The 11,570-nt window shown below is 44.4% G+C and overlaps 1 protein-coding gene and 1 long non-coding RNA gene across 2 annotated transcripts; one reads left to right on the top strand and one right to left on the bottom strand.

The window, feature by feature from the left end:
• The first annotated feature begins 666 nt into the window (after positions 1–666).
• Positions 667–8,217, top strand: LOC309478971 (uncharacterized protein). Its single transcript, XM_082142817.1, has 3 exons — positions 667–772; positions 1,301–7,558; positions 8,087–8,217. The coding sequence occupies exon 2, from the start codon at positions 1,488–1,490 to the stop codon at positions 7,275–7,277; it is 5,790 nt and encodes a 1,929-aa protein (XP_081998943.1). The 5' UTR covers positions 667–772; positions 1,301–1,487; the 3' UTR covers positions 7,278–7,558; positions 8,087–8,217.
• A 1,219-nt stretch (positions 8,218–9,436) lies between these two features.
• Positions 9,437–10,618, bottom strand: LOC309479120. Its single transcript, XR_014199164.1, has 4 exons — positions 10,494–10,618; positions 9,920–10,029; positions 9,758–9,829; positions 9,437–9,662 (listed from the first exon to the last, which is right to left on the bottom strand). It is a non-coding gene; the product is annotated as an uncharacterized lncRNA (long non-coding RNA).
• Between the last annotated feature and the right edge of the window lie 952 nt (positions 10,619–11,570).

Here is an 11,570-nt window from a genome sequence, read left to right on the forward strand (position 1 = left end):
GCCCCTTTTATACTTCCGGGTCGCACTAGTAGTGACATCATAGGCTGTCACCTGTCAAATTCGATTGCCGTGATTGGATAACTTTTCAGACACCGGTTCACATGGAGGGCGTCCCCCATCGACGCAGTGTCTCGTTCCCTGTTCTCAGTTGTAACCTAGACGTTTTGTGATCTTAAAGAGCGTGATGGATTGTAGGATGATAGAAGTTTGGTTAAATACACAGGAGCTGAACAGTTTAGGCCCTTATATAGTCAGTAGCATACTTTGTAATCAACATGGAACCAGTAACCAGTGTAAAAATGATCAAATTGGTGTTATATGATCATATTTTCTTGACCTGGTAAGAACTCTAGCAGCTGCATTTTGGACTAATTGTAGCTTGTTAATTGAGGATACAGGACAACCACCTATAGTAATACATGTTCGAGTTGGACGACGTCTCGTCCTTTTTAAACACTATCACTTGGGAATAAGATCTCTAGGGCGCCACTATCACTTATAGACGTACACTCTTGAAAATAAAGGTTGTGACGAAGGACGACCTTTTTCAGGCAGATAAAACTGTCTGCTTGAGAATCAGCCAATCAGGAGCGTCACTGCGCTCTGCGGCTCGCGGGAGCAGACAGTTTAAGTTTCAGTTTCGGAACGTTTGGAAGAGAGCGCTGGCGTTGAAAGACTGTGTAGTTTATATTTATTTTTATATAGATAATATAAGCTAGTGTTGCTGTACTTATTTACTCAAGTTCCTAGTATTGTGTGCGTGCAACTACCAGTAAGTATACTGAAGTTTGTTGTTGTTTTTACCTCACAATAATGTCGTGACATGTTGCTGCTCGTTGTTGTATAATGGCGGAGCTTCGCACTGCTCGTGTGTTTAATTGAGAACGCTGTTAATTAATGGAGATGTTGCTCTGCAAGCCTTATGTGTCTCAATTGAAATAATGTTTGTTGTTATTGCACAATGTGTAATGTTGTTTATTTAAGGAGTAATTCTGCAGCTCATAATTATTATATGTTCAGCTGAATTTAGTATGTTGTAGGCCTACGTATATTGTTGCAGTTAATGTGCAGCAAATTAATCTTTGAACAGAGATATAGTGTACTACTAAATTTATAAGTATGTATGTGCTTAGTAATAAGCATTTATTATAACACAGCATTTAAGTCATACATAACAAAACTATAATTTAATCTCTTAATTGTGTTTGTTTTATTATATACCTGCTAGGCCTGTAATAACTATTTGCCATTTATATAGAGTGTCTACATTTACTGATTTATGCCTGTATCTCTGTTTCAGAACCACACACATTTAAACTTTTATTTCAATAAAACACCTCAACGGAACATCTTGTCTGCATTCTAATCGATGCCCCTTGGTGGCCACAACCTTTTAAAGACCAGTCAAATTATACAGTCCTTTCCCATCAACAAAACATTTGGTCCTTCGAGCCGGATCCGCGTGGTCACCGTGGGATTGTTTAGAGATGTTCTCGGATCAGTATACACGACCAGTAGATGCCCGATCCCGCCGAGAGACCCGGCGACCAGCCTGGATGGAAGACTATGACATCCCCCTCCAAGCATTGCAGCCGCCCTCTCGTTTGCCTCATCAATCGGCTAACCTGTCAGAGCAACAGCAGCCCTACGACAGCATGGTGAGATTCCCAGAGAGACACGCCAGGATGACGCCTCTCACACCACCACTGCTGCATGAGGATGGGAGTGTCATGCGGGGAGCAGAGGCTGTCTATCCACGCCAGTTTGAGTATACAGAACCCCTCTTTCAGAGTACGCCTGCCTCTGCCCGATCGAGGCCTGCCCCAGAAACAGCGCCTGAGGTCCTTGAAGCTCTTTATAAGCTGAGGGAAGATAATCAAAGGCTGCAGCAACAGGTGATGGATATGCACAGGCGACTTGATGCCCGTACTTCCCTTCCAGACCTACCAGCACTGCGACAGACAGCCCTTTCTCCTTTCCCTACACCAGCCCCCCCCCAACAGCAGCATAACAAAGAGCAGGATGGCAGTGCTTACCAAACCATGCCAATCCCGCCACCTGTGCAAGTTGGTGGTCACACTCTGCCTACGGATGATGACGACTGGCCACCGCCACCACCCCCAGTAGCAGACAAAGTTTATCAGCCACCATCACAGGACCTTATGGCAGAGCTCATAACAGCACTGAGAGACATTAGGATGACACGTCAGCAAGAGTCGCCCAGTCACCCTGAGCTCCATCATCCAGTGCCCGGGGTACAGACACCAAAGTACTGTGTACCCTACACCCCACAAAGATGTGAGTCACTGCCCGAAGAGCTGCGACCCTCCCACCACCATGAGACAGTGTACCGCGGGCCTAAACCCACAATCCCTGCATTCACCAAAGGGGATCCGAGAGAGTTTGCCAGGCTTAAGGTCGCTCTAGAGAACCTACTGCCTGTGGACGCTACAGAGCGCTTCAAATACCAGATCCTGGTGGATCACCTGAAGTATGAGGAGGCTCTTCTAATAGCGGACTCATACACTAACTCACTGCAGCCCTACACTGACACTATGACCAGCCTAATTGAGCATTATGGACAGCCTCACCAGCTAGCTCTCAGGAAAATAGCTGATCTAATGGAGGCCCCTAATATTGCACGTGGTGACTCCAGTGGGTTTAAGCGATTCGCTCTGAAAGTGAGAGCACTCGTGGCAATGTTAGACCAGCTTGGAGACAGTGGAAAGACTGAGCTTCACTGTGGTTCACATGTGACACGGCTGATGTCCAAACTGCCTCATGATATACGGGCTGAATTTAAGAGGTTCCTGTACCCAATGCGTGTCACAATCCCAAGCCTATTGCACTTTTCTGACTGGCTTGACTACGAGCTGAAGATGCAAGAGACAGTGTATGAGCCTCTAACCGGTGAAAACAAGAGCAGAGCAGGACCCAGGATAGAGCGCCGTCGCGACGCTAAGAGTGGCAAGAATACCAACATCATGCACATCACAGACCAACCTGATAGCACACCGACAGTAGAGAAGGCCTCATCTAGCACTAAGCAGCCAGACAGGACAGCATACTGCCCTTACTGCTCTAACACGCAACACTTCCTAGATAAGTGTGGAAACTTTGCACAGCTTACAGTTGAACAGATAACAGCGTGGATCAAGACCAACAAGAGGTGCTGGCGATGCGGTCGCACACACCAGGCTGCACAGTGCCGCCTGAAAATTACATGTCACAAGTGTAAGGGGAGACACCTGCAAGCTTTGCATGAAGTGAATATAAAACCTGCAGTGAATATAAAACCTGCAGCTGAGGATACATCCTGCCTCATCAGCACAACTAATGAAGTTTTGTACATGGACAGGCGGGCTGGATGCAGTCAGGTCTTACTGAAAGTGAGTAAAGTGCTGCTGCGTAACGGGGAACACACTTTGGAGACATATGCCATCCTTGACGATGGATCGGAGCGGACCATTCTCCTCCCTGCAGCAGCGCAGAGCCTTAAACTTACCGGTGAGCCGGAAAATCTGATCCTCAGAACTGTTCGGCAGGACATCAGGGTTCTGCATGGCACTGCAGTGTCGTTCTCCATCTCCCCAGTAGACCATCCAAAGAAGTCCTTCAAGATATACAGAGCATTCACTGCTGATCAACTGGGTTTGGCTGAGCACACTTACTCAATGGAGGCACTTCAGAGGAAGCACAAACATTTAAGAGGCCTCCCTCTCCAGACGATTAACAGAGTGCAACCCCTGCTGTTAATCGGGTCAGATTATACCCACTTAATCACTCCAGTGGAGCCTGTGCGTTTGGGACCCCACGGGGGACCAGCCGCAGTGAAGACAAAGTTGGGATGGACACTTCAGGGGCCGACCAGGTACAGCAAGCAGCAGGTAACATCACAACAGTGCCTGCACGTCTCCACCCTCTCACCCACTAACGAGCTTCTACAGAGTGTAGAGAGATTGTGGCAGCTGGATGTTCTGCCCTACAGGAGTGAAAAGCTTGTCACACGCTCCAGGCAGGATCAGGAAGCAGTCCGCCTGTTGGAGGCGAAGACCACACGAGTAGAGGTTGATGGAATTCAGCGCTACGCTACCCCCCTCCTCAGGGTGAAGAACATGCCACAGCTTCAGGCACCTAAGGAGGCTGTGCTAGCTAATCTCCGCAGTACAGAGAGGCGCCTGCTGCGAGACCCTCAAAGAGCAGCCGCATACTGTGCAGAGATTGGAAAGCTGGAAAAGGCGGGCTATGCAGTTAAAGTGTCAGAAGAGGAGCTGAGCAAAGCAGCCGAGTCCTGGTTCATCCCACATCACATGGTGAGCCATAACGGAAAGAACAGGATTGTGTTCAACTGTTCCTTCATGTATAAGGGAAAAAACCTCAATGAGCTGCTGTTGCCTGGGCCCACCTTAAGTTCCAGTCTACTGGGTGTACTGCTGCGATTCAGAGAACATGCAATTGCTGTCAGCAGTGATATCAAAGGCATGTTTCATCAGGTGAGGCTGCTCCCAGAGGACAAGCCCTTGCTGCGCTTCTTGTGGCGAGACCTGAATACAGAGGAACCACCCAGCATCTACACATGGCAAGTCCTTCCATTTGGCACCACATGTAGCCCCTGCTGTGCAACTTTCGCACTGCAGAAACATGTGTTTGACCACAGTCAGCCAGGTGAAGATGTTCGAGTGTCGATAGAACGATCCTTTTATGTGGATAACTGTCTGCAAAGCCTCCCATCTGTTGAAGAAGCCCATCACCTGGTCGACAAACTGACCTCACTGTTGGCTACAGGTGGATTTGAGTTACGCCAGTGGGCCAGTAACAACCCTGAGGTCATCAGCCACCTGCCCAAAGAAGCAAGATCTGAGAGCAGTGAGTTGTGGCTCAACGAGTCAGGCACTGACCCACAGGAGCTCGCCCTGGGACTCCGCTGGCTCTGCAATTCAGATACCTTAAGGTATAAATACCGTATGCTGGACCAACCCACACCCACCATGCGAAATATATACAGAGTCCTGGCACGCCTGTTCGACCCCCTGGGATTTATAGTCCCCTTCACTACGCGGGCCAAGGTCCTGGTGCAGCACTTGTGGGACAAACAGAGAGACTGGGATGACCCATCACTGCCTGAGGATGTGCTGCAGCCATGGCTGACGTGGGAGGAAGAATTGCAGCATCTCTCCCAGATTCTACTGCCTCGATGCTACGTGAGCCCTGAGATGAACACTTCAAACCTCCAGAGAGACCTACACATCTTTGCTGATGCGTCAGAGAAGGCATATGGCTCGGTGGCCTATCTGCGGACGGAGAGCTCACACGGCCGTGTGGAAGTGTCATTCTTGGCTGCTAGATCCAGAGTGGCCCCGAAGAAGCAGCAATCAATACCAAGACTAGAACTGTGTGCTGCCCTGACAGCTGCACAGTTAGCTGCACTACTTCAAAGAGAGCTGACTGTGAATATCCGCAATGTTATATGCTGGACAGACTCCACAACAGTACTTACATGGCTTCAGTCCGACTCCTGTCGGTACAAGGTATTCGTGGGAACACGGATAGCTGAAATCCAGGAGCTGACTGAGGTCCAGGCCTGGAGATATGTGGATTCTGTCAACAACCCAGCTGATGATATAACACGGGGAAAAACACTGCTGGAACTGGCTGGTAAGAACAGATGGAGTCAGGGCCCTGCTTTCCTACAACAGTCGCCTGAAGTCTGGCCTACACAGCCAGCCACAGAGGTGACAGAGAATTCTGCTGAGCTGCGAAAACCCACTATCTGTTGTCTCACTACAAGCATACAGACTTCTCTGCTACCAAATGTTGATCAGTTTTCCTCGTTCAGAGCGCTGACAGAGGCGGTTGCACAATCCAGCCCTGTGTCATCAGGGAGCCCTGTCAGTCTTTCTGCTGATGACTATCGAGAAGCAGAGAGAGAAGTATTGAGACGAGCCCAGCAGGACAGCTTTGCTGAGGAGTTTAGCCTCTTGAGTACCGGTAAGCCAGTAGCTGCCACCAGTAGGCTGATCTCCCTAGCGCCAGAGTATGACAAGACTGTGAGACTCATCCGGGTTGGAGGAAGGCTCCGCCGCAGTGACCAGTTAGAGCCCGATTCTATTCACCCAGTGGTCCTGGACCATCGGCATAAAGTGACCCAGCTCATCATCCAAGACATGGACAAGAGCCTTTGCCATCCAGGATCAGAGCGCCTTTTTGCAGAGCTGCGGCGAAAATACTGGATTCTGCATGGCCGTGAAGCTGTTAAGCGCCACCAGCACTCCTGTCCGGACTGCCAGAGATGGAGAGCATCTCCAGTAGTGCCCAAGATGGCAGACCTCCCACAGTCCAGACTACGGCTGCTGAAGCCCCCGTTCTTCTCTACGGGCATGGACTGTTTCGGGCCTTTCACAGTGAAGGTTGGCCGTCGCCATGAGAAGAGATGGGGCATACTATTTAAATGCCTGACGACGCGCGCTGTGCACGTGGATGTTCTGTCCAGTATGGACTCGGATTCCTTTCTGATGGCCCTCCGCCGCTTCATTGCACGAAGGGGTAAGCCAGCAGAGCTCCGGTCCGACCACGGCACTAATTTTAAGGGAGGTGAAAGAGAACTCCAGGAGGCCTTCAGGTCATTACACCCCACACTCCAGGCTCATCTGGCTAAACACCAGATTAGGTTTCAGTTTAACCCTCCAAGCGCACCACACTTTGGAGGAGTCTGGGAAAGGGAAGTGAGGTCTGTTAAAGCTGCACTGTATGCCACCATCCAATCACAGACTGTCCCCGAAGAGGTCCTGCGGACAGTACTTATTGAAGTGGAGGGGATTTTAAACTCCAAACCACTGGGTTACGTGTCAACAGATGTGGCTGATGCTGACCCGGTGACCCCCAACTTGCTCCTCATGGGGCGGCTCGACCCCTCTTTACCACAGGCTGTGTATGCTGAGTCTGAGCTCCTGAGTCGCCGCCGCTGGAGACATACTCAGGTGCTGGCTGACCAGTTTTGGTCCCACTTTATACGACACTACCTCCCGACTCTTCAGACCCGCTCCAAGTGGCACAAGGACCCTGCACAGCTGCAAACTGGAACCATAGTGATGGTGGTGGACCCACAGTTACCAAGAGCGCAGTGGCCTTTAGGTCATGTCACTGAGGTTATTCCAGGAACTGATGGGAGAGTCAGGACTGCAGTAGTCAAAGTTAAGGACAAAATCTACACGAGGCCTGTCGCTCGCCTTGTAGCTCTGCCTGCCATACCAGACACTGATACGGTCAGTCCTTCTTAGAGTGGCAAATATAGTGTAACAAATTTGGGGGCGGCTGTGACGAAGGACGACCTTTTTCAGGCAGATAAAACTGTCTGCTTGAGAATCAGCCAATCAGGAGCGTCACTGCGCTCTGCGGCTCGCGGGAGCAGACAGTTTAAGTTTCAGTTTCGGAACGTTTGGAAGAGAGCGCTGGCGTTGAAAGACTGTGTAGTTTATATTTATTTTTATATAGATAATATAAGCTAGTGTTGCTGTACTTATTTACTCAAGTTCCTAGTATTGTGTGCGTGCAACTACCAGTAAGTATACTGAAGTTTGTTGTTGTTTTTACCTCACAATAATGTCGTGACATGTTGCTGCTCGTTGTTGTATAATGGCGGAGCTTCGCACTGCTCGTGTGTTTAATTGAGAACGCTGTTAATTAATGGAGATGTTGCTCTGCAAGCCTTATGTGTCTCAATTGAAATAATGTTTGTTGTTATTGCACAATGTGTAATGTTGTTTATTTAAGGAGTAATTCTGCAGCTCATAATTATTATATGTTCAGCTGAATTTAGTATGTTGTAGGCCTACGTATATTGTTGCAGTTAATGTGCAGCAAATTAATCTTTGAACAGAGATATAGTGTACTACTAAATTTATAAGTATGTATGTGCTTAGTAATAAGCATTTATTATAACACAGCATTTAAGTCATACATAACAAAACTATAATTTAATCTCTTAATTGTGTTTGTTTTATTATATACCTGCTAGGCCTGTAATAACTATTTGCCATTTATATAGAGTGTCTACATTTACTGATTTATGCCTGTATCTCTGTTTCAGAACCACACACATTTAAACTTTTATTTCAATAAAACACCTCAACGGAACATCTTGTCTGCATTCTAATCGATGCCCCTTGGTGGCCACAACCTTTTAAAGACCAGTCAAATTATACAGTCCTTTCCCATCAACAAAACAAAGGTTCTTTATTGGCATTGATGGTTCCATGAAGAACCTTCAAAGGATTGTTCCCCCAAAAATTCTATCATTTACTCACCCTCATGCAACTACTGTACCACTTTGATGCTTCAAAAAGTTTAGTAAGAGATCGTATATGTGAATAAAAAGCCTAAATTCATCAAATAAAGAGATAATGTCTCTTTAGAAAATTTGGACAAACCGCTCGATTGATATAAATTAGTTTTAAGATCTCTTTATGAACTTTTTTGAAGCGTCAAAGTGGTAGTTCATAGTAGTTGCGTAGCTGTCTAGGGACAGAAAGCTCTCAGATTTCATTAAAAACATTTTCATTTGTGTTCTTATGATGAACAAAAGTCTTACAGGTTTGGAACAAGAGGGTGAGAAATTGATGACAGAATTTTTCTTTTTGGGCGAACTATCCCTTTAACATCCATGGAACATTTCCATTCCACAAAAAGTTCTTTAAACTGGAAAAAGGTTCTTTAGATTTAAAAAATGTTTTTCACACTAAGAAACAAATGGTTCTTCTGTGGCATTGCTGCAAAATACACTTCTTTTTTTAGAACCTTTATTTTTAACAGTGTGATATGCCTAGCCTGCTGCAGCAATAATTAGACAGACTCCAGACAATGTCTTTGAATATGCTTTAATCACGGCTGGAGGATCTTTATATCAGGGTTAGGGTTATATCATCATTATATAATTTTTCTACAATTTGTTATCATATTTATACGTATCATGATGTATACATGGTAACATACAGTAATATGTATAATTTAGCAAAACAGGTAAAAGCAAATCTGGATTTCTTGATTACTTCACCTTATTACTCGAAAGTCAAGAGTTTATAGACAGTTTCATTACACTTTTTGTTATATTATATTAAAATGTTATGTTAGTTATATTATATAAAATAATATATTATATTATTTTGTTATATTAAAATGCTTCAGACACACTTTGGCCGCAAGTGTTGGGGACATAGTTTTCAAAAGCATATAAATGTTAATCCTGCAAGGAAAAGTAGCCTATGCAACATAGGCAGAATAATCTGGGAGCGTTCTTAGTCTGTCATAAAGTAAATGGTTTGATATTTGCTGCAAAAATAACCTGTAGAGTACAATCTTGGTTATCCCAAGAAAACTGAAAACATATAACTTTATTGCCATAAAGTTTTTTTGAAGCAGAACTACATTTTTAAATGTTCAATCGTGTTAGAAATAATAACACGGATTCAAATCTAAGCTTGAAGGATTCACATAGTTTGCATGTACATCGGTTTGCACAAATTTAATTTGATACAGATTGTTCGTTCATTGCCTCCGGAGATCAGCGCGTTGATCAGTTTAATTTTATATTTTCGCACAAATTTTGTACAACCAGGTATTTTAATTTTTTTTTTACAAATTGTATCAAGCTGCCGATCAACCTCATCCTGCAAAACAAAAGACAAGAAAAATTCAAGAACAAGGGAAAACAATGAAGTTAAAGTATGTTTGTAAACAGTATGTACAAATATGTTTTACAAACCTTAGAAGCATGTTTTCCAATATATGCTATTATTTTCTTAACAAGAATCTTACAAGAATCGCAAACAATTAGCTGAGGAAGAGAAAGAGATAAATTAGAATACTGCTAATGAAAAGAAATAAGTGTTTTTTTTCTTTGAATAAGTGAACATGTTTTATTTACTGGTTTGTTCTCTGTTGCCTTTTTGTCATGATAACTGAACTCCATCTCCCTCACAGGATTCAGATGGTCAAAGTGCTGCTGAGACAATCCCATCTGAACATCTGAAATGACTGAACATCACAAAATACTGTGTTAAAACTTTGGAACAAAAAAGGGGAAAAGGATTACATTTATATTAGGGATTCGGGAACAATACAGCTTATTATTGGCAGGGCAACGATTCAGAAATATCCCACTTGCTGTATAGAGTTATTTCTAAATTGCCAAGACATAATTTGTAATTTTCTGTCTAAATATGAAATGTTCATGAAAACGGTTATTAAATAAGTAATAAAAATGAAAAATTACATTAGTAAAATAATATTAATAACAGCTAAAAGACCTGATGCAAAAATACCTAATTTAAAACCATTTATGACGTCAAATTAAAGAATGTAATAATCTGTGACAAACAAATCTCCTTTGAAAGTTGCACATAATTAGTAAAATAGCCATTTAGAACATGACTAAAGAATGAGCCTCATTCATATTGCTTTTATATTCAGATTTTACAGAATACAAGAGGAAATCTCACCTGAACAGAGCAGCAGGGACCCCAAGAGAAAAACAAGTGATTTTTTTGTCATCTCTGTATCACAGTTTTCAATTAGACAACTGCCTGCTATTATGGCTGAATATTATATTTATATGGCAAATAAGGGAAGTTAGAGAAGATGCTTAGTTTGCTGAAATACAACTCCTGTCAGCTTAAAATAGTGCAACTTGTTAGATTCACACTTCACCTTGTGAAAAACGTCTAGGTTTCGACTGTAACCTCTGTTCCCTGAGATCTTTCTTTGCGATCTTCTGTCCAGGGTGTGTTTTATTGCTTTATTGTAGGGTGAGATTTATCTCAGCTTTTGTCTTAGCAGGAAAATCAATCCTTTCAAGCCTCCCTGATTTTAGCCCAGAGCCTGGTCAGTACTTATCAGGTTGAGCATAGTGTTCCAGAATCTATCCAAGGATCGCTCTGTTTGAATACTGAACTCCCTAAGTCTGGTTGGAAGGTCGAAGGACTCTCACGAGGCCTCCCTGTTAGATCGCCCAAGAGCTGGAGGCGCCCCCCTTATTAGGGTCCCTTTTAAGAGTGCCCAGCACTCCCCTCAGCATGGTGGGATTGTATATCGTTCCCCATAGCGTCATCAACGCAGTGCAAGTTCCCTTTCACAACAGGCTTTTAGGAAACATTTATTTGTCCATCTCTCAATTATCGTCAGTTGTGCTTGTGACCGTAGCCTAATGTTTAGAGAGTTGGACTTCAGAGGCTGTGAGTTCGAGTCTCAGTACCAGCAGAAAATGTTTGTGGGGGAAGTGAATGAAGCCATGTCCCAAATTCCCAACAATTTATTATGTAAGCATGTTAATATTAATTAGCCAGTCCATGAATGAATTTTCTCTGAAATGGCTTGGGTATGCAGAGCATTTGTAGCTTAAAAGGACTGTATACGCCCCTGAATCTCATGTTTTTAAACTCAATAAACAAAACCTGTGGTAGAGAGACCCGTTAGACCGTTGCACTTGTGTCTCGTGTCTTGCAGCGTCTCGCACAATGACACACCGTTCTAAAAACACAACACTCAAGTTAAAAGTTAAAAAAACGTATCTAGAAACG

This window comes from Leuciscus leuciscus (assembly GCF_965113295.1).
Source record: "Leuciscus leuciscus genome assembly, chromosome: 17".
Taxonomy (NCBI): domain Eukaryota; kingdom Metazoa; phylum Chordata; class Actinopteri; order Cypriniformes; family Leuciscidae; genus Leuciscus; species Leuciscus leuciscus.

Excerpts from the sequence above, each read along its gene's own strand:
- LOC309478971 (XM_082142817.1), top strand. The coding sequence starts at position 1,488 with ATGTTCTCGGATCAGTATACACGACCAGTAGATGCCCGATCCCGCCGA.